General features: G+C 53.7%; 1 protein-coding gene and 1 long non-coding RNA gene across 9 annotated transcripts; one reads left to right on the top strand and one right to left on the bottom strand.

The window, feature by feature from the left end:
* Positions 1–223: 223 nt before the first annotated feature.
* Positions 224–7,879, bottom strand: TPST2 (tyrosylprotein sulfotransferase 2). 7 transcript variants are annotated; one of them, XM_083373740.1, is made up of 7 exons: positions 7,464–7,875; positions 3,582–3,664; positions 2,274–3,165; positions 1,815–2,013; positions 1,500–1,550; positions 974–1,022; positions 226–775 (listed from the first exon to the last, which is right to left on the bottom strand). In XM_083373740.1, exons 3-6 carry the CDS (start codon positions 3,110–3,112, stop codon positions 993–995), a joined length of 1,119 nt encoding a protein of 372 aa, XP_083229866.1. In that variant the 5' UTR covers positions 3,113–3,165; positions 3,582–3,664; positions 7,464–7,875; the 3' UTR covers positions 226–775; positions 974–992. The 7 variants fall into 7 exon arrangements, 4 of the variants coding, with proteins under 4 accessions (XP_083229866.1, XP_083229864.1, XP_083229863.1 ...); XR_014493791.1 differs by having other exon boundaries at positions 759–775; positions 1,164–1,550; positions 7,464–7,877; XR_014493789.1 differs by having other exon boundaries at positions 224–775; positions 974–1,550; positions 7,464–7,877.
* On the top strand, positions 7,054–18,764 carry LOC310646923. 2 transcript variants are annotated; one of them, XR_014493792.1, is made up of 2 exons: positions 7,054–7,315; positions 16,818–18,764. It is a non-coding gene; the product is annotated as an uncharacterized lncRNA (long non-coding RNA). The 2 variants fall into 2 exon arrangements; XR_014493793.1 differs by lacking the exon at positions 7,054–7,315 and adding an exon at positions 14,899–14,928.
* The last annotated feature ends 3,114 nt before the right edge of the window (positions 18,765–21,878 follow it).

Raw genomic sequence — 21,878 nt, 5'->3', positions numbered from 1 at the left:
CGCCTCGCCCTTGCCCGAGCTCCGGGCTCCTTCCCCAGGCCAACCTTAGGCGGGTTACCCCGCGGACTCGGGTTCCCTTTGAAGCACGACCGAAGCAAGCAACGTTTGCTGGCTGGGGTTTTGAGCCCGGCAATCCCACTTGGGATGCCAAGAGATCGCACGTTTCCTGTTCTGTAACTGCATGCCAAGAAAACAAATAGGAACATCCCCATTCTAGGGAGTACCGATAGTTACCACCGATATTTTAAAAGTTCTCAGTTAAAACAGGGTTTAACTGTTCTCTCACAAGAATAAAATCTGAAAGGCTATCTATCTACATCTATCTATCTATATCAGAATTAATAAATAAACCTCTTTAATTTGGTAAATTACAGAGAAGAGAGAATTAAAAGAGACAAGTGTCAGTAAGACGGAAAGCGCTATAAAGAGGATATACAAACAGCTAGTTTGCAAATTAAAGAACAAAAATTACAAGATGGTTTTACACAGAGCTGAAAAACCTATTCCGCAGACAAGTATAAAATCTCCAATATTCTTTATGGTTCCTTTTATTTCTACATACATGACTGCAGAGCAGTGTCCAAACTTGGTACGTGACTTATTTCCCGGAACTGGAAAGTTCAAACTTGACAAATTAATGACAAAATGAAAAGTATTTCACAGATAACACTTGATTTGGCAATATCTGTAGCAAGCAATATGCTTGGATAACAGATCCCCACTCTCGTTGTTTGCAAATTTTCTTCTCTTCAGAACAAGGGGAAGAAATTTGCACCTAAAAGAAAGCAGAATTACTCCTGGACGGTGTCCAAGCACAGTCTTCAAGCGAGGGAGACCAGGGTTTCCTCCTTTGGTGTGAATCCAGGGCCGAGAGGATGACGCCCTGGAGAAGCGCCCTCCCAGCATCAGGATGGCTCCTGTGTAGCCCCACCTGAGTTGGAGACATGATCTGCTGGGACACGCCAAGACGTACCTGGAAATCATTGAGTTGGTCAGTGAAAAGCAGTCGCGTTCGGAGTCCCCTGCAAAGATCAAACAGAGGAAAGGTCAATGGCTTCTGAGCTGGGCAGTTTCACTTTTGCACCGGTTGTCTGGGGTTTCTAGCTTTCCAAACAGGTCCAGATAGGAGCAAAGTTAGTCCAAATATTTTAAGGGATACTTACTATTGGATTAGTTATTCCTGGCTGCAGGAAATTCGTATATCAAATCTCAAAGTGATTTAAGCTGTAGTCTCTGAGGAGATGCAACAGTCGGAAAAGAATGACAGGGCAAAGCCACCCAGAAGAGAAGGCGGCACTGCCTGACAGGATCCTCTCAATGGAAGGTGCAGAGGGGAGCACCCCTACTTTGGCATCCTCCTAGTCCCCTCCCTTGAAAACTACCCAGCCCCAGAAATAGAAAGCATTTGGGGAGGGGACACTGGTGGACCCCAAAGGACTATGCCTAGCTGAATTAGGATCATTTCTGCAGCCTGGGAGGACGGAGGCGAAGGAGCTGACCTGAAGGTGTCCCTTCAGATTGGCAGGTGTTTTGAAGTCTCCGTTCAGGACCTGGCAAAGAGGAGCACGGAGTCAGCCGGGTAAGCAGGATTGGGCCCTGCAGCCCTTTGCTCAGCCAGGCAGTCTCACCATTGAAAAGATGGGCTTGCCTCCCCCCCTTTCAGTGAGGAAAAAGACTGTTTCTCTAGTTCTGAGCTAGGAGGGGTTTACAATAATCCGGATTGTGTGTGGAAAGCCCCTTTCCTGCGGCCAAAGGGAGGAAGATGCCAATCAGGCCGGGAGACCCAGCCCAGGCAGGGACCCTGCGCCACTCACCCGGTGGGTGTTGTTGATCACCAGGGGGTCTGGGCTACCGTAGTTGGGAGGGTTTGCATAGGGGTCATAGCCCAGCCTGGCCAGCATGGGGGCAATCTGAGCCATGTCCTGCACTACGTCGTCCGGAATGTGTCCCAGCCACTTGGTCAAGGCCTCCATGTTCACAGGCTTGATCACTTGGTCCGTGGATCGCTCGATCCTGTGCAGAGACCAGAAACATTTGTGTGTTGCGCTTGGCTTTCCTGCAGATCAATGTCAGCCCGAGGACTTGCAAGCTAAATCTACAAAAACTTAGGAGGTGGAACTGCAGAATTGTCTCCCCCTGTGCCTGAATTTTTTTTGGGGGGGGGCACCCTGGTCATGCACCCCAGACCTTCAAGGGGATTCCAGCCCCTGAATTAGAACTGCACCCGACCCGATCCAGCCCAACCAGGCGGTGATCCCCAACCAGCCCCTCACTTGGACAGGGAGACGCCGCCGGGCTTCCCAATCAGCTCCTCGTGGTGCAGGACAGCATCGCTCCAGGCGATGCCCAGGAAGTCCATGATGGCCCGCATGGACTTCTGGGGGTGCAGAACCAGCTGCTCGTAGTAGACGGGGAGGCAGCGCAACCGCCCGATGGCCAGGCACTGGGAGTGCATCACCTCGATCGCTTTGTTCCACTTGGTCAGGCAATCCCGGTAGCTCCGCAGGTCGAAGCCGGCAATGGTGACCTTCCTGGTGATCATGGAATGGACGGAAGCCCGCCCGTCGCGCACCATCAGCAGGAATTTGGAGTTGGGGAAGAGGTGGGAGAGGTAAATGGAGGACTTGAGCGTGAAGGGGTCCTTGTTGCAGAGGTAGCGGGCCGGCTCCCCATGCTTGGCAATCACCTCCAGGATGAAGGCCTGCATGGCTGCGTCCAGCACCTGGTCCGTCACCCCGGCTTCGTCCAGGCGCATCTTTTCTTGCCCAGATCGGGACCAGGCTTGGCGCATAGCCAGCACCCGCGGGATGATGCGCGTCTCCTCCCCGCAGCGCACCTCCGGGTGGGCGTCCAGCATGGCTCGCATTAGGGTGGTCCCGCTCCGAGGAACACCCCCGATGAAGATGAGCGGCATCTCCTTACTGTAGCGATACTCAACTCGGTTGGCGTCGAGCATCACCAGCTCCTCGCTCTCGGGACGCATCAGTGCCCGGCTGGAGCCCTGCCCCAGGATCTGTTGGCACTGTAGCATCTGCTGGCCCAGCTGGACGGAGACCATCAGGGCAATGGCAAAGCCCACCACCATCAGCACTCGTCTCACGGTCAGCCGCATCCTCGCCTCCTCCACATGGGACCAGCGGTCGCGCCACCGTCAACATCTGGATGCTGCTGGGACAATAGCGGAAGGGTCTTTAATCGTCTGACTTCCCTCTTGGTGGGCAGAGCCCACCCTGCCTCCATGAAGGAGAGCAGAGGGGAGCTCCACAGTATTCCCCCCCCCCCGCTCACTGCTCTTCAGCAAGGCTTCCTGGGAAAGGGTCTCTTGGCCGGATTGCTGGGCAGGGCAGCCTAAGATCCCAGCCTCAGGACCGACACAGCAAGGACGCTTTGCCTCCACCCGCCCTCCTTCCCTTCCTGCTGCTCTTCCATGCCAATCAGCCTCCATTAACAGTTCCTTGCAGCTTTTGAAGGTGATCAAATATTAATGGCACAAAACACGGGCCTGAGGGGGGGGTTGGGGGGGCCATCAAATATTCATCCACCGTGGCCGAGAGACATCAGGGGAGTCTCTTATGGCTCACCTTCCCTGGTGGAGTTCATTTTCATGCTCGCTCGTTGCTCCCTCTCAGCACAACCACGAACCCTCAAATCAGGGAAGTCCAGCCTGGGGAAGGAAAGCACAGGGTCAGGCAGAGACTTTGCAGGGGCCGCATCCTGCACTGGAGCTCCCTGGCTTGGGTCCCTCCTGCCTCCTGGAGGGGCCCCGGACAGCTTCCTCCCGTGCAGAAGCCCCACCTGATGCTGCTGGGCGCCTTGTGGGATCAGCTGGGCTTAAGGCTGCATTCCAGGCCAAGCTGGAAGACACAGCCTGTTTCGGGGACAAAGAATGAGCCTGTTGCCATGACAACAGACAGGCGGCCATGCTTCATCAAGCCAGGCAGCTGGAGAGCTCCACAGAGACCCCTCCCCCCCAAGGCTAGGTACACACACAATGAGCACACATGCACACGTATGCATCCACGCACACACGCTGGGTGGCCTAGATAAAAAGGCTGCTCAATCCTGCAGAAGGCAGCTGCTCGTTAATTTGCTGCATTAGGTAAACAGGAAACTTCTGTCCCGCAGAATCCAAGGAACTCTGCCGTCCGCCGCATTTTCAGAAGAGGCCAAAGGTGCCATCTGCATCATCGGGTGGTGGCAGGGGGGTTGAAGGGGGAGAGGGGTTTTTTAGGTTTGCCAACCCAGTGGCAATAAAGGTATTTCTATATAAAAGGTGTTTCTACGAGTTCAAACTATCTGGAGAGACCTGTTAAGGTTAATTATATCTGCTTACACAGACCATAGAAGTCTTACAAGAGATTAATTATAGCACAACAGCTTCGATCCAGAACATTTAAGGAATCAAGCAGTACACCACATGTCAGGGGGAGTATATATTCCCCCAGGAGTAAAAGACAATTTTACCCAGCATTTGAAGTATATTGAAAAAAATAGAGGGGTGTGCAAAAGTGTGTTTATTGGTTAAATTCTAACTTTGAGCAACTGGCACCCAAAGGTTCTTTCTGACTCTCAGGCCAGCCGGCTGAAAGTCCAGCTTGTGTTCGGACTCCCAGGCTCCCTGGGGATAAAGGGAAGACAGCCAAAGCCAAATAAGAAGGATCGGGCCAGGCTTGCAATGCTACCGGTCTGGGACCTTGGTGGCGCCCCTCAAGTGCAACACCAGTTTCCTGAAGGACGCACAGTGTGCCAGCTGCAGTGCCTGGACAGACTCTGCCCACAAAATGAGAAGGCTGGGATGCTTTGGAAACTGCCTCCTGCCAGAATGGGCCCTCCCGTCCCCGTTCCTCGGTGCTTCTGGCAGGAGAAGCCAGAGGGAGCATCACTCGGCAAAGGCCACCAACTTTGGCCCTTGCTGGGCAGGCAGGCTGCCTTCATTGGGTGGCTCCCAGAGCAGTTCAGCTCTTACTGTGGCACACTCCTGCTCTCGGTTCCAGCAAAAAGAAAGGCCCTCTCATGGATCAGCATTCTGGAACCATCGAGCTAGTTGCTAAGGGACTGTGAGCCACACAGCCGGATGCACCACTGTGATTCAGGCCGGCAGTTTCTCAGCCACCCACGCCTGCCAAAAGGCCTCGGGAGCTCTTGTGATGTCAAGGAGGGCATTTCAATTTGCTCTTAAGCGCCAGAAGGAGCCTCTGCATGGCAAAGACTGGCGTGGATGGGGGAGAAAGTACTTTGAAATGTGGGCTCCAGGGCACACCCTCCCCCCGCCCATCCAAGCCTGGAGGGAGTCTGGGGTTCGAGTTTGTGTCCAAGCCTTGCAAAATGAATACAAACGCACCTGGCAGAGATGGCAAAGATCTCGGCTTATTTGAAAGATCACTCGCAAGAACGTTATATTATGGAGTGGAGAAAATGGATTGAGTATATCCAGAACAAATATGGGACTAAAAAGTTTCATGTAGCATTTGAATAAGTCTTCCTTTCTTTTTTCTTTTTTCTTTTTTTATATTTAATATTAATAGTGCTTGTAGTTATCCTATATGAGCTAGAGAGTGATAGATTTTAGAGTTTATGGTTGTTAGCATATGGATGTTCATGATTGTTTTTTTGTTTTTATACCTTGTACTTAGCTCTGGGAAGTGGGGGGGGGAGGGGGGAGGGGTAGGGAGGGATGGGTAGGGGAGGGGGAGGGGGGATTGTTAAAGATAAAAGATAAAGATAAAAGATAAAGATAAAATGTATGTTAAAACTTTTCAATAAAAAAAATGAATACAAACGCCTAAACCATGGTCATGTGGGAAAACCACGGCCTGCGGTGGGAGGGAGCTGCCTGCCCAATTGGTTCCAGGCACGGCAGTGTTTACTAAACAGAGCCCACTTAGCTGAAGAGCTTCCCGTCCAGGGGCAGGGAAGGAAAGCTCAAGGAGGCAAACAGATGCTGCTCTGCTGGGGAGCCCTGCCCTCCACACCTGGCCCTTTCGAAGGGTGGAAAGGGGCTCAGGAGGAGGCCAGGTGGCAGCTCTGGAGAGCCCCCAGAGAAGAGGAGGCAAGGAGGAGGATGCCTTGAGAACAGTTCAGGCTCTCCCTCTGCCTGCAACAGGAAATCAAGAGCTACGGGCCTGCAGCAGCTGAGGAAGAGATAAAATTAGTTTCCTGTGCCAGTTACGAAACCACACTTGTGGGTTTTGGTCTTCAGTTTGACTCAGCCTTCTCTAAAATAGAGCACTTTTCCTGCAAATGGCCTTCCAGTGTGGCTCATGGCTGGTTCCAAGGGTGCCAAAAAGGGGCAGTAGGCCTGGAGGCCCCTTCTGCATCTTAGCATCCGTGGCAGGGGTGAGCACAAAGGTCTCATCTACTCCTGAAGGACTGAAGCCCCACCAAGATCTGGGCTGAAGCCCATCTCTAGTGTGGATCAACTGCAAGGCTTGGGCAACCGTTTCACCTGTTATTTATAAAGAACAAATAAAAATAATTTTCCCTCAAGGTTGCCTGTCATTTTTCTCCAACGGTGCAGCAGCAACTAACCATTTACCATGCGGGTATTATGTAGGTTGTTCAAAAGCAGCTTAGGGACACTTACATACATGAGCAGATGCGCGCGCGCACACACACACAAATACCCAAAGAGGAAAGAGAGAAGGTGGAGGGAGGAGGAGGCTGTCCAGTTGGGCTGTTTTGGATGCAAAATGAATTTTCCGGCAATGGAAAAAAAAGATTCAAAACAGCAGTGGGTGGGTGGGTGAGTGGTAGTGGAAGCTGGGAGGAGACCCAGAGGAAACTCCCCCCCCCCCCGCTCTTGCCCAAAGGCAAAGCAACTCCTGGCCAGGGGGTGGCAGCAGAGAAGAAGAGCGGGGGGGGGGGGACCTGACCCCCAACTCTCCACACCCTGCAAGCCAAAGCCGTCTCACAGGAGCTAAAGTCAGTCGGGATGCGGGTGGGTGGAAGGGCCGCTCTGTTCCGATGTCCAGAACCAGTCCCTGAACCTCTGCTTTTAAGCAGACCGTATCTGGTTGATGGGGAGAGGGGATATTTGTCCTGCGGAAGGGGGACCTATCGAAGGAAGCCTCCAGAGCCAGGAGCACTGTATCTCTGGACCCTACTGGGTTCATTCCATACACAGGACCACCGTCCTTTCGGAAGAAGAACTGAAGATTGGGGGTCGAGCTGGAAAGCGCACAGAAGCTGCATCCGGGTCCACCAGGCACTGCCCAAGCGGCCTTCGCGGCGGCGAGGGGAAGCTAAGGGGATGTGTCGGGGAGGCACCCGGGGTAAAGCGGGGAACCGGCCGAGGCCATCGGAGCAAGCAAAGCGGGTCAGTAGCGGTGCCGGGAGAAAACCTTTGCGGAGCCGAGCGTCTCCCGGCCCCCTTCTACAGGGAGGGCGCCAGCTGGCAGGGGGCGCCGGGGACCCTCGCCGGGGAGAGAGGAGGGAGCGAGGCGGGGGGCGCCGGGGGTACTCACCGCTCGAGCCGCGCCGGTAGCGGAGCCCCCTTCGGCCGGTGAGAGCGCAGGCAGCCCCGGGCGGCTTCGCTCCTCCCGCTGCCCGGCCGGCGCCGAGAGACGTCACGCGCACCGAGGAGGAGGAGGAGGAGGGGACGGGCGCCCCGCCCACTCCCAGCCCGGGGGACTCGCGCGGCGGCGGCGGCGGCGGCGGGCGCAGGTGGCGCTGAGCTGGCCCTGCCGGGACGGGGACGGACCCCGCCAAAGCCTCGCTCCCCGCAGCTGGCGGAGGCCGCCTGGCCGCCGGGAGGCTCTTGTGGTCCCACCGGTCTCCGCGCGTGGCTGACCTCCTCCCGGGAACATACCCGAGCGAGGCCGAGGGCAAAGCTAGCAAGGGGCGCCTTGTGAGGCCGGAAGGGAGGGAGGAGCCCGCCCAGCTAGGAAGGGGCGCACTTCTCGCGGCCCCGGCCTGTCGGGACCAGACGGGCTCGCTGGGCCGATCCCCGCTCTTACGCCTAGGGGGCGGAAGAAGGGGCGGCTTCACGGCAGCGCCCGCATCGCCACTGGGGTGGCCAAAGCGCCCGTCCCAACGACAGACACGATCCGGGAAGGCGGCGGAATCGCGGTGCTGCGAAGGCTGCGCCGCCTTTTACGATTCCGGGCGCCAGCGGAGGAGGAAGGGGGCCGGACAGGCGGCCCGGCGCAGACCGTCGAGAGCGTTTCTCCCGGGCAGAGGCGAAGCGCGCGGAAGGAGGCGCTTGGAGCATCGCCGCCCCCTTCCTCCTCCTCCTCCTCCTCCTCCTCCTCTCCCGGCCCTCAGGCGAGGAGGCGCCCCCCTCTCCCAGGATCGGGCCCCCGAACTCCAGGGCTGAAATCACCCAGAGCCACGACCACCGGTCACGTGCCCTCGCGAACAGCAACCTGTCCATTCTGGGAAATGTAGTTTTCATAAGCAAGGCGAGCCCCTCGCGAAGGAACTACATCTCCCACAATGCCCTGAGAGCTTAGTCTTGTGTTGCAGGCGTGCAGTCCGCACGTCGCTGAGGTGCAAATCGGTGGTGCGGTGACGCCCGGAGGATGCCCTCTTCCCCGCCCCGCCCGCCCCGCGTATGTTTTTGGATTCTTTAGATTGGGACTTCGCTGCCCATCGCGCACGGCAGCCAAAACTTCCTGGGAGTTGAAGTCCAAGCTTCGTGCCTCCTGGCTGGAAGTCACGAGCGTGCCTGGACAGCGACCGCCGCCCGCCCCATGCTGCGCCCCGGGCCTCCCCTCCCCCGTCCCGAGGAAAGCGGTCTCCCTTCCCTCGACCCCCCGAACCGCCTCCCCCCTTCCTCTTCTCATCCACTCCGGAATGAGCTGGCACAGCAGCCCGGCCCTCCACGCGCCGCCCGGGTCCGTCTCGCCCCACGTGGAGCCCACCCCTCAAGGACTGATCGAACCGGGCTTCGAAGCCAGGGCGGAGAGATCCCGGCTGAGCCCTCGATCGCGAGTGAACTGCACCCCGGCGGGCTGTCATGGGACCCCCATTCCTTCGGGGGGTGTCTGGCTCTCCCCTTGGAGGGCTCCCTTTGTCAGAGGAGGGCGGGGGCAGCCCTGGAGGGAAAGGCGCCACGCAGGCACTTCGGGCGCCAGGTGGCGACTTAGGCAAGGAAACGGCTCGCCTCGCCTGCTTCAGCTGCGTGTCCGCGGTCCCCTTCCTCTCCGCTGGGGAAGGCCCGGGGCTTTGCCCGTTTGGGGCGCGGGCAGGAGGGTCTCCGGCTTGGCGAGGGGGCGCTGTCGCCCAGCAAACCGTTGTCCGGTTGAGTTTGCCTCCGTTTATCCCCCAAGAACTGGAGACGCCACCGGCACCTCGGTTGCACCAGCTGAGACAGTATGAGGGACCAAGTAAGTGGCCCTGCGGTGCCTGTGGGGCTGCTCTGTCCAGGCCCATCCTTTGGCCAGAAGGGGTGGGGGTTGCCTGACCTGCAGTTCACCCACAATAACTAGGGCTGAGACTGGCTCTCACCCCACCCCGGCCTGTGGCCTTCCTCCTCTTCCTCTTCCTCGGCCCTCATCATCTCCTCATTAATACCCCCTCCCTCAGCCAGCTGGTCATAATGAGATGCTAACTGGATTTTCTGTAATATCGGGTCAGAGAAGGCCAGGAATTATGGCTGCAGTCAGCGTATTGTTATTATCAATCAATAACCTATTTATTTTCCAACACTCCTATTAACCTCGGCCAGCCAATCACCATTTCAATTTGAAAAGGCTTTGCAGGACACTCTGCTGAGTGGACAAGCCAGGCTGCTGAAAAGGTCTGATTCTGAAGGTGGCATGCGCCTGGGGTCATCTTCGAGGGGGGGGAGTAATATCTGTTAACTCTGCATCCTTCTGCCTTTGCTGGGAGGCAGCAGAAAATCCTCTTTGCATCTTGGGGTGTTCTGGGTCCCTCCTCAGCCCACGGGATGTGTGTGTGTCTGGGTCAAGAAGGCCCTGGGTCCAGCACAGTCCTGACCCTCCTGAGTATGCATCTGCAACGGGTGGTAAGCGCTGTGATTGGCTGAGGCCCCTCACTGGGCTGCCCTCCCTCTGCCAATCACAGCTGTTCTCAAAATGAGGAGGGTCTCCTGGGCTCCAGGCTGCTCCGAGGTTCCCTCCCCACAACTGCTAAGCCAGGAAAGATGCTGGCACAGCTCAGTCCTGCCCACGGGCGGCTGCGGTGTTGACCGAGGATTGGGGAGATCCGGGCTCAGTTCTGAGTCCCATCGAAAACTGGATCTCTGTCCACGGCCCCAAGGATGAAAAGAGGACTGAAACTGGTGGGCATCATCCTCTCAAGAGCCCGTGGAGGTGGGCTAGCCCGGGGTGGGTCACCGGGGTCCCTGGCCTTCTTGGAAGGGCCACTCTGGTCCTCACCCTCGGCTGCCTTTAAGGGGGGAGGTAGATTGGCTGTGACCTGCTTCAAATCAAGTCACTGATTTGATCTATTTTGACACTTCAAATTGATCCAGAAAATTGTTTTGATTTGATTTTCCAACTCAATGCAGGGAGGAAAAAAGAGGCTTTTTGTGCATGTGATTTGATTTGATTTAACAATTTGACTCAATTCAGAGATTTGATCGAATTGGCTTCAAATTGAATCTCTGGATTAAACCTTGGCCCTATCAATGCCCATTTTGACAATTATTACTGATTCTCTACATAAGCGAACGTTTTTAAATATATTAGCTAGCGGCGTTTCCGATTTCATGTTTTAGATTGTGAGATGATGTTCATCACAAGGCCTGGGGAGTGGGCTCCTCTGGCATGTGCCCGCTTCCCCCTCCCCTCCCTTGGACCCCAAGGAGATAGGCCAGCCCCCTCCTCCTTGTCCTCCCTTTGCCCCACAAATCCTTTTATCACTGCATCTCTTTGGTGGGCTTGCTCTTTGATTTAAGCTGCGTCCCTCCCCTCCCCCTTGTTTTCATCAGGCTTGGCGCTGGCTATCTCCCCGGTATTTATCCCCCCTTCAGTCTCTCCTCTCATTTCTCTGGCCCTGATCAATATGCTGGTTGGCCGGTCGGCCACGTAGAGGCTGCAGCACATCTCTCTCTCTCTCTCTCTCTCTCTCTCTCTCTCTCTCTCTCTCTCTCTCTCTCTCTCTCTCTCTCTCTCTCTCTCTCTCTCTCCTCTCTCCCCCGCCCCGCCAAGGCAGCTGTAGTTTTTCTTGTGCAGCGTTTCTCGTTAGGCTTCCATCTCCACTTGTTCTTTTTCTCATTAGGGCTTTGCACAAGGCTAGTTGTATTTCTTCCAGGGCTGTTTTCCAGCTGCCCTCTGGGTCTCTGGCATTCTCAAGAACAAGACTTTTAAAAGTTTCATTTAACTCAAGAGGACTCTGGAGCCTCTTCAGTGGAGTTTTGATTTTCCAGGGGGAAAAGGGAAGACCCCTGGCATCCTCCCCAGCCACTTTTTTTCTCAAGCAAAAATAGGCTGTGCAGAAAATTATTTTTTATTCTTTTTTGTTTGCTTGCTTTAGTAAATTTAGTAAATTTGGAGAAACAAACAGCTTACAGCCTTGTTGAACAAGGTTATATATTTTTTCCTACAAAGAAGAGACACATTCTGGGTTGTTCAGACCTTCAAGTATAGGAAGGTAAGAGCAGCAAATCTTGCTCCTTTGCTTAACAAAGAGGCACAACGTGTGACGTTGCAGCAGATTTGGAGATTTGCTCTGAGGATCCAGTCTGGTGCTGGGCTGAAGCCAAGTCCTTCCCTGGGCCAGGACCCTGCCCGGTCCACCACCTGGCCCCTTCGGGCAAAAAACAGCCACCTCCAATCCAGCCTGGGTGCAGAGGCATTTCCAGGCGTCTCTGCCACGGGAGGGAGGGGGAGGCAGGCAGGGAGGGAGAAGCCCCTGTGCTGTTGATGAAATTCAATTTCATCTCCAGCCTGATTATGATAATTTGCAATGCACCGAGAAAAAGTGAATTATTACTAAATGCAAATAAAGTTAAATAATGCTGTTTGGGAGCAGCTCAGAGTGACATAAAAGTCATAAATTAGGAGGAGAGATGTGAGTGGCGGCTGATGCACGGCAGGAGGAGCAGCTAAGCGTCACTTACTGCCCAGCCAGATGAGGCCTGCCTGGCTCCTGTCTTTGGCCCGAGAGGAGCCTCCTGGAAGGGCCCATCTGGGCAGCTGGCCAGCAGAGCAGAGACTCCTGCCTGCCCTCTCTCGCTCGGGGTCTTGAAAGAAGCCCCACCGGAGGAGACGTTTGCTTCTGGCATCCTCTGGGATGGAGGGGGCTGAAGGGAAGGCATCTGCCCACCTCCCTTGGCCAACTCGGCCCCAAACGCACGGCCATGCTGGCTGCCCTCTCTGGAGCCCCTTCTCTCGGCATGTCAAAGGCAAACGGAACCACGGCTGGGGCACTTGCTCTGCCCGGACAGTGATATTACTCAGCAAGGAAGGGTGGAAGCCACCGGCTGCAGTGCTCAGAGGTGGAATCTGCTGAACTGTCCAGCGGTTGCGGAGCATGGCTTGGAAGTGTGAAAACACCTGTGTGCCTGCAGTTTCCCCAGCACAAAGGACACCCGGAACTGGGTTCCAGAAAGACCCACAACTATGGGTGGGCAACACACAAAGGCTAGTGAAGGATTTCCCCAATGTCTTTATGAAAACAAAAAGTAGACCATTTTTCTGACTTCTGTGAGCATTTAATTTCTGAACTAGAAATCACAATTTTTATCAACAAAACCATATTCAGGATTCTTTCGAGAGCTCAGTAACAGAAGTAAGTAAGTAAATAAAACATGGGAAATGTTACATTTCATGTATTCTAGGTGCCGTGTTTGTTTGTTTTTTCCAATTAGCAGATTTGAAATCTGGGTGACATTTTAATTTCAGCTCTAACAAGGCTGCAGGACACAGAGCCATCTAAGCCTCTACCTGCCTTGCATTTCCTGAATGGGGTGCCAGGATGCTTCTGCCCAGGGTCCTGGGTCTGCTCATCCCCAAGAGCAGTTGAGCTCCAGAGGGCCCTTCCTGCTCCCCAGGGGGACACGTGGGGCAGGCTCTCTGGGCCTCCTGGGGAGCAGAATCTGCGCCACATCGTTCTCTAATGGTCCTGCCACTATTATGCCATGGAGGCTCTTTGCAATGTCTTATCATACCAAATCCCCCAGCGAGTCCTCGGTTATGTCCCATTTTATTAAAGCACCATTGAACTATAGCCTATTGATTTAGATTTCACAGACAATTGAAATTTAAATTGACTCCAAATTGAATGCCTCCGTGCAGCTTGGAAGAAGACAGGCACTTCTTTTGGGTGACAGCGAAGCGTCTCTGCCTGCCTGAAAGGAGGGTGGCTGGAATATCGGCTCTTTTGAAGAAGCTGCTGCAGGATTGAAGACGGCAGACTTACTTTCCCTTCCTGCAACGCTGTAGCTCAACGTTCATTATCCCACCTTCTTCGGCTTCTTTGTGTTTCCCTCGCTGGATAAGCAGGCCCTACAAGTTTGATTTCACAAGCCTGCTTGACCAGAACATTTGGGGGTTTCCCGAGCCAAAAAGGCACGTGGCCGGTCCCTCTGGGAAACCCTTTGCCTGGTTCCAAATCTCTTAGAATGCCTTTTGGGGGTCCTCCCAATAGCAGAGGTGCTGCTTAAGAAACGGGCCAGAGAAGTGGCACAAGGACTGGCACCAGGTCTGGGTTGGGGGCATGAGTGGGCTCCATCCGTGCTCAAGAAGGCCTTGTGCAGAAGGCTGCGGTGGATGCTATTTCTGAAGAGATTCTCACCCATTCAGGCACGGGAAGAAAGTTGCAGACACCCTTCTGAAGAGGCAAAATATGCAAGGGGGGGGGGGAGAGTGGGAGAAGGCTGGGTTTGGTTTCCTCCAGTCTGAGAATTCAACCCTGCTGAAGGTGGCTGAAGAGACGGAGGAGAGCCTCCACCAAGCAGGAGGATGCAGGAAGGGCCAAACAAGGCAGGAGTCTGGGTACCCTTGAGAGAAGAGGGAGGAAGGCCTCCTCCTTCAGAGGCTTCGGCTCGACCTTTGACTGAGGAGAGCAATGGGTGGGGGGGGGAGAGAGAGGCAGCACCACGGGAGCTCAGGACCTTGGAGAGCTCCGGGTGGCTCCAGAACCCTTGGACTGGAGTGATGAGTCCCAACCAAGGGAGGTTGTGGGCAGCTTGGGCCGAAGCTGATGATGGCCAAGTGTCCATCCAGGCTGAGATGGATCACGAGGAAGCAACACTAAACTGGACACACTGCAGCAAAGCATCCAGGGAGGGCTGAGAGGGTGACTGGAGCAACTTTGGTTCTCGGAGACCCTGGAGAGAGTCTCCCTTGGGGTGAGGCCTCCCCCACACCCCCAAATGCCCTGCCAGAGAAGGGGGCAGTGCCCAGGAGAGCCTCCCGTCAGGGGGGCTGCCTGGTGGGGGGAGCAGCTGCAAGAACATTAGAAAATTGGAGAGGAGAGAGAGTGGGGAATCCAGAGGCCACCTGCTCTTAAAAAATCTCCTGTGTTTATGGTCGTTCTTGGCCAAGGAGATGCAGCAGCAGCTTTCCTACATCTTCTATAGGAGGGGCAGGATTGATCAGTGCAGCTGTCCCAGTGCCACACGTGGTTATTTCAGGAAAGAATTACCCACCTTTTCTAATTACTTTAATCTCCATCCTGTCATAAATCGGGAGGGAATATTTTCTCTGCAGCCCAAGGCCTTAAAGTATTGAAGCCTCCCACTTTGCTTCCTTTTTGCCGTCAAATCACGGGGTTGATGCTAGAAGTGATCTGGAGTCCAGAGAATGCTGTGGGCCAGAAGACCAGCCTGGACAGCTTGTCAGACAGAGGAGGTCCCCCTTGCCATGGGGAGGGGAGTCCAGCCAGTGGGAGAGCCGGCCTCTTCCACTCCTCAGTAACCCCATCATCTTTCCAGAGAGCTTCAAGGAAGATCATCCGGGACTCTGAAAGGGCCGCCAGGGATTCCGCAGACGGGCGTCTTCTTTTCACCAAGTGGGCATTGTAAGATGTCATAACGCTCATCCTGTTCAGCTGTATTTCACCTGCCTCATCTAAACACAATTCAGTGTGTGTTGTGAGCATGCATTATGCACAACAACAGAGATATTGTGCCATAAATGTGCCGTGCCCCCCTGGTTAAAAATTGCCAAAGGGTTCTCTAGCAATTGAAACAATTCAACCATCTCAGCCATTATGTAAACAGCCGATTCGTAAAAAGATGCAAGGAAGAAACCTCATCTTTGGATTAATATTTTATGTAAATAGGACATATTTGCATTCAGAATGCCACGTTCTTTCTGCCCCCACCCCCTGGAATTTCTACTAATCACAATCACAGTTGCTGGAACAAATCTTTTTCCATGAGGAAATTGGTTCAGATCTGCAACGGTGTTTCAAAAGTAATCCCATCTCTAAGGAATAAAGTCCTCCTTGCTGGACAACTCGCCAGAAGCCCAGAAAGAGTCAGAGGTCAGGCCAGATCCAGGCCACTTTCCGCAAGGGAGAGAGCGGCTCCCTGTCCATTTGCGCTGAGCTCCGCCTGGGCCAGAACTGGGCGAGGAAGCCCTGGCGGCCAGGAGGCAGCCTACCGAAAGGCCAGCCTGGGGCATTCAGCTCTGCCCAGGAGCCCTTCCTTGTCATTGCAGCCCCCTCCAGTGGCGGAAGCCCTTGGCCCCCACACCCGTCCAAATCTTCTGTCCCCCACCCCCCGAACCCCACTAAATGACTTTTCTTTCCACTATTGGGAAGGCATTATTCCTTTTCTCTCTCTCTCTCTCTCTTATAAAAAGCCAAATCTTGTTTTATGCAGGGATGCAAAAATTATTACACGTAATTAGAGTCATTTTGATTCCGATCTCGGCTTGGGCCTGACATATTTTGCATACTTTGCTGGCATATAACAAGCCTGCTCATAAAAATGCAGTCAGCTTGCAAGAGCCGTGCGACTGGGGCGAGATCGGAGGTTGTCTAAACGGCGTAAAAACTGCCTCTGCTTTGGAGAGGGGGGGAGGGGGGACGACACGGTGTAAATTTATTTTGTCTCATTAGAGAGAGAAGCAGAAGCGCATCCCCGCATCCCAATCAGGCTGCACTTCCTTTGCCCGGCAAGGGAGCAAGGACAGCCGACACCCTCCTGGGCAGAGACTGGGGACACGTCTCTCTGCCCGTCTTGGGCTCCCCATGGGTGGCCGAGGTGAGGAAGGGGCCATGGGCTTCATGGAACTGCTCTACCAGCATGCAGGATGCAGGATTGGCCAACGCGGCCCTCTGCCAGCCTCAGCGGTTGAGGCCATCTCCCCGTCTCCAAGGAATGGATCCCGTGTCTCTATTGCAGCCAAGATCAGCTGAGAGGGAGCTGGCCTGGCCGCCATCTTGGCCAAGGCTAATATGGGGAGCAGCCCTGGCTGGTCTGCACCTCCTGCCTTTGCCATCCGATCCAAGGCAAGGTTCTGGAATTGGTTGAACAGGAATGAGGCTTTGGCTGGGGAGGGGGCTTTCTGGTGGATCTTTCTCTCTGGCTCTTTTTTTTGGGGGGAGGAGGAAGATGAAGGGGGCCAGGATGTGGGCAGGGGGATTCCCAGATCAGGGTTGCTAGTTCAGCCCAGGGCAGGCCTGGCATTATTTTAGCCCCCTCTGTGCTTTCCTCACCAAACACTGATCTCCCCAGGAGGTTGTGGAAAGGGGCCAGGCCGTTTTAAATGCTCTTTCTGACCCTTTGAGCCTCCGTCCTGGATCCCCCGGAGACCGATCTGCCTGTAACTCTCAGTTGGGATCCTGTGCGGATTCCCTCCTACACCCAATGCAACTATGATTCCAAAGGGCCCCTTTCCATTTGTCTTGCTTGAAAATGGCATTTTGTGAGAATCAATCTTTTTCTTTTTAACCACAAGATGGATTGCCTGGAGCCAGAGACGAAGGTGACGGGAGGAGAGGGGATGATGGATCGTGGACCAAAGGAAGGAGGACATTTTCCTAGAGGGACAAACCTGCTTTTCAAACGGCATTTTCCTCCCATTCGGGGTCAGTTTGCGTGACCCGGCTTTGAGGCTGAGAAGGGGCTCCTGGGGAGAAGTGCTGAGGCTTGCAGAGAGCTGCCAGCGGAGAAGAAAGGAGACTGCCCTGGGCTCCAATGCCCACCCTCACCCCCAAGGTGGGAACCCACGGCTGAGCAGGTGGGCCCGAAAGTTGAGGGGGGGTTCAGCTGGGGCTTCCTTTCTCTGGGTAGCTGCCTTTGGCCTTGGGTGCAAGCCCTTTCCCCAGGATCTCCCCGGGAAGCCCTTTCCTCCCTGCTCGCAGGCTTTCCCAGATGGGTGGGGAGGAGCTTGAATTCCCCAGCCCTTCCCTGCCTTTGCGGATCCTCCGGCTGAAGAGAGGCACACGGGAGATGGTCACAGAAGCCAACAGCTGGAAGGAGAAACGCCAGGATCTTCAAAAAAGATACCACAAAGCCTCTGCTTCCTGCTCCTCCTCTCTTTGGCCTGCCTGAAATGACCTGTGTTCAGAGCAAATGCCCCCCCCCTTTAAGACCTGTACTGACCCTTCCCCAAGCCAAGACAGACCTGCCCACAAAGCTTCTGGGAGAACAAGGGGGCTCAGTCCCTGGGTAGCTGTACCCAACACAGCTGAAGAAAGAATTTATTCCTTATTTGTGGCATTATTTTCAAAGGATGGCACTCGGGAAGCTTTAAAAATGAAATTATAGTATGCAGTAAAGAAGACACATATAACCCAGGCATGTATTCAAATTATCCGACAACAGTAATGTTCCAAGTTCATAAATAAACATCACTTATTAACCCTTCTCTTCACAAAAGAAAGAGGGAGTCCCTGATCCAAGGAATGACTGGTTCTCCTGGGGAGCAGCTGCCACCTTTTGTCCAGGCAGATGCCAGGCTGCCCATGCCCCTCGAGTGCCCTGCCCACCCCTGCCCCTTCAACCCCCGAGAAGCCCCAGGCGGGCACTGAAGCTTCGGTGGGTTTTTCCCTTCGTCTCCAGCGGATGCTAAAAGGGCTCTGGCACAAGGCAGCTAGAGGGCTGGGATGGGCCCACGCAGTGGAAGGCCAGCAGCCTCCCAGTCGGTCAGACTGGACTCCTAGTTGCCACGTGGCCTGGCCCAGCCCAGCACCAATGCAGGGAGGGGTAAGGAAGGGGCAGAAATGGTTTACCCCTCCCCAAAGGAACCCAAACCAGCCGCTTGTGAAGTCTGCTCTGCACCTGTTTGAGCCAGCTTCATCCTTAAGCAGCTTCACCTGAACGCTAGGTGCTCTTTGGCCTGAGCGCCAACTTTTCTGAGTTTTGGCAGATTGCAAAGTGCCAAATCAATCTGGTTGCAGATTTAAGTGGGGAAACAGCTGTTCCATTAGTGCAAACTGGATCTCGCCCCCCCACCCCAGGATCCTATCCCCAGTTTCCGTCATTCTCTTTAAAGTTCTTGAGAAATGTATGCTTAATTATATTTGCATATGAAAAATTGAGCCTAATTAGTGTGATTGATTATTATTTTAACCTTAATGACATTTTGAATATCTGTCCCCCTAATAGCAAAAGTATCGCTAATAAATCAAGGGTTTGGGCTATTGAGCTGCTTTCTGAAATATATTTTATTAATGTACCAGAATGTATTGAATCTGAAACAAGTCAAACAACAGCTCATTTATTAAACCGTTTAAATGTCAGCTTTATACAGGCATAATATTACAGAAAATATGTTCCTGTGAAAGACATATGCAGGCCAAGCAGATTCAAAATATTAGTTATTTCACTCAAATATATGAAGGAAATAAAAATTCAATTATGTAATTTATGGCACTAAATAAATTTATATGGTCTAACATAACTGTTTTGAATTAGACGTGTACTTTTCTCGCAAAGAGCCTCAGCATCGCAGCTGCCACTTGATCGCGACACAAGGAAGGCAAAGGCAGAAGACCCCAGGAACCCACCTAATGCCAGGCCGACCTCACTGCAGAAGGAACTGGAGGAGGAGGACCACCACTCGGCCTTCGCCGGTTGGTCTGCCATTTGTGTGTCCTGCTGCATTTCTGCCTTCATTCAAAATCAGGAGAGCCTCGCTGGCAGAGTCAGGTTGTATAAACAGAGGGGTAGAATTAAAATCACGTGAAGCATTAGTGCTGCTTTATGATGCCTTAGTAAGGCCACACCTGGAATGCTGCATCCACCGCATTACAAAAAAGATGTTGAGACTTTGAAAAAAAGTGCAAAGAAGAAGAGGATTAAAGGCCTGGAGACTAAAACATATACAAAGAACAGTTGCAGGAATTGGATATGGCCAGTCAAGAGAAAAGAAGGATCAGAGGTGACATGACAGCAGTATTCCAGTATTTGAGGGGATGCCACAAAGAGGAGGGGGTCAATTTATTCTCCAAAGCGCCTGAAAGCAGGACAAGAAACAACGGATGGGAAGTCATCAAGGAGAGAAGCAACCTGGAATTAAGGAGAAACTTCCTAACAGTGAGAACAATTAACCAGTGGAAAAGCTTGCCTCCAGACATTGTGGGTGCTTCATCCCTAGAAGTCTATGGAGATTCTCGGTCACCCAGGTCAGGGTTATCCCAAAGGAGCTTTTTCAGGAGGCAACTGGACTTCCTTGTTTTTCTTTGAAGAAGTTTCGCTTCTCGTCCAAGAAGCTTCTTCAGCTCTGACTAGATGGTCAGAGCTTCCGTTGCTTCCATTCCCCACTCGGGGCCCTTTCTGCAGCTGAGGTGCTGCAGGCCTGAAGGTCGTGGGGGGGTCCCCCCAATTCGGAGCCCCTCTGTGGCAGAGGCCTTATCACTTTTATTCATGTAATAGAGATGAAGTCACCAGGCCTTTCTGGAGCATCAATCTAGAGATTTATTAACCAATTTAAAATACTATTGTCTTTCACTTCAGAGGGAGATTGAGGTGTGTTGTCGGAGGAATATAAAGCTACAATCAGCTAGGCGCTCTCTGCCAGACGCCACTACCTGGAACTCAATAGATATTCATGAACCCGCCCGTCTTTAGTGAAGGAAATAACTTAATGCCGACAGAGTCGATGGAATAATGGCCGCTTCCTGGCTGACTTGCAGCCCTCAGAAAATGAGATTGCACCTGCCTTCATTTTTCTTGTCTTTTCCGAGTTTCTTGCAGCAGAATGCGCCAGCAACGGGGATGCGCCCTGCATTCCTAATGAGATGCAAGAGGAAACACACACACCCCGGCTTTCCTGACGGGCAGGAGCCAGTCCTGGCGGGCAACTCCCCTTTCCTCTCCTTCTGGCCAGGTGGGGTTCCTTTCATGCTTGCTTGGGTTTGGAGGAGGCAGAAGGCAGCTCCCCATCTTTCAGCACCCTCCTTTGAGGCTGCCCCCCTGCTCCCCCTCCCCTCCCTTCCCTTCACCAGCTTCTGCACAGACACCTCCAGCAGACTTTGCCCAGGAAGCAAAACCTCGGTGGCTGTGCATTTCCTAAACATGCCACAGAGAGGACAAACATCAGAGTGTTGACAAACGGGGGGGGGACGACAGTTTCCTTTGGGACTGCTGTTCAGAAAGGCCCCTGGCCCAGGGGTTTAACTCCCTCCCTCTGCAAAGCTGTGCTTTCCTTCTGGGACAGCTAGGATGTCCCTGGCCCTAGAGAAGACCAACCCAAGCAGGCAGGGGAAAATGGACAAGGAGGTGGCGTGGGTTGGAGGAAGTATGGGGGTGGGGGTTGAACTCCTGTGCTGGCAGGGCCCTAGCAGTGTGGGGAGAAGAGAAGCTGCGCATTGCTATGGTAACTTAATCAGTTAAAATCCTTCTGTGTCTTTGCATGAGGAGGGGAGGGAGGAATTCACCTGAGCAAAATTGGCTGATTAAATTAATAGCTATGGATGACTGGGGCTCTGTTTCAAAAGAGCTATTTTTAAAAAAGATATGCATAATTTTAATTACACATTGACACTAGGTCTACAGTGTTTCTAATGAAGCAGGGCCGACTACAAGGGCAGGTGCTCTTAATTAGCTCCAGCAGAAAACAGCCCAAGAAGTGGGGAGGGCCCAGCATTGCCCCCTGCCACCCACGCCCATTAGCCTGAGCAAAGGTTGGCAACGCCGGCAGGACTCCCGGCCTCCCCTCCCTGAAGTCCTGGCCTGAGTCCCAGCTGGGCATGGTGGCTGGGGAGAAGAGATACGGCTCTTCAGAAATATGGGGTCACCCCTTTCCTCTGCCTCTTGAGTGACCAGAGAGGACACCCCCCCGCGGTCCTTTTTCCCTCTGGCCGCTTCTCTGCCCTCCCACCAATGGCTCTCTGGGGATCTTGCCAGTTCCTGGAAATCCTGAAGGAGCCGAGTGGGTCCCCACAGCCTCCCCTTTGGGCTTTCCCTTCAGCTGCGGTTAGACCGGACCCAGATGTTATTCATCCTGGTCAGATAGCGCCAGGGGATGCCTAAAACCTTCCAGAATATGCCTGTGGTGGGATAGCTTCCTCTCTGCCCCCCACCCCGAGCTCGAGGTAGAGTGTTGTTTGCGGTTCCCTGTTGGCCTTGTGAGCCAGTTGCTGTTCAAACACCCAAGAAATGATGGCAAACGTGTTTTAAAATTTTGTGACAGTCCATGCACAAATCACCAATTACGGGATCCCAAACCGCCCATTAACAAGATAAGTTATAACAGCACCAAAAGAGACATTATTGTTTATCATGTCAGCAACCCGTAGATTAAGGGCTCCCTGGGTGTGCCTTGGCAGCCCCACACCAACAGCAGCAAAGCTGTGCCTCTCTCTGCATGCGCCCAGGATCTGTGGGAAGAGGAGGAGGGCCGAATTACCTCGCCCATGTGGCACCACAGAGGGGAAGCTGCTCCTTCCTTCCTTCCTTCCTTCCTTCCTTCCTTCCTTCCTTCCTTCCTTCCTTCCTAGCACACCTTAGCACAGTCATCCAAGACGCGTGTTTCAGCAACTCTCCTGGAAGATTTCCGCTTTGCTCTCCAGCC

Source organism: Vipera ursinii, assembly GCF_947247035.1.
Source record: "Vipera ursinii genome assembly, chromosome: 14".
NCBI classification, from domain to species: Eukaryota; Metazoa; Chordata; class Lepidosauria; order Squamata; family Viperidae; genus Vipera; species Vipera ursinii.
Note: the sequence above shows the minus strand (reverse complement) of the source record. Positions and strands in the feature narration are given on the sequence as shown.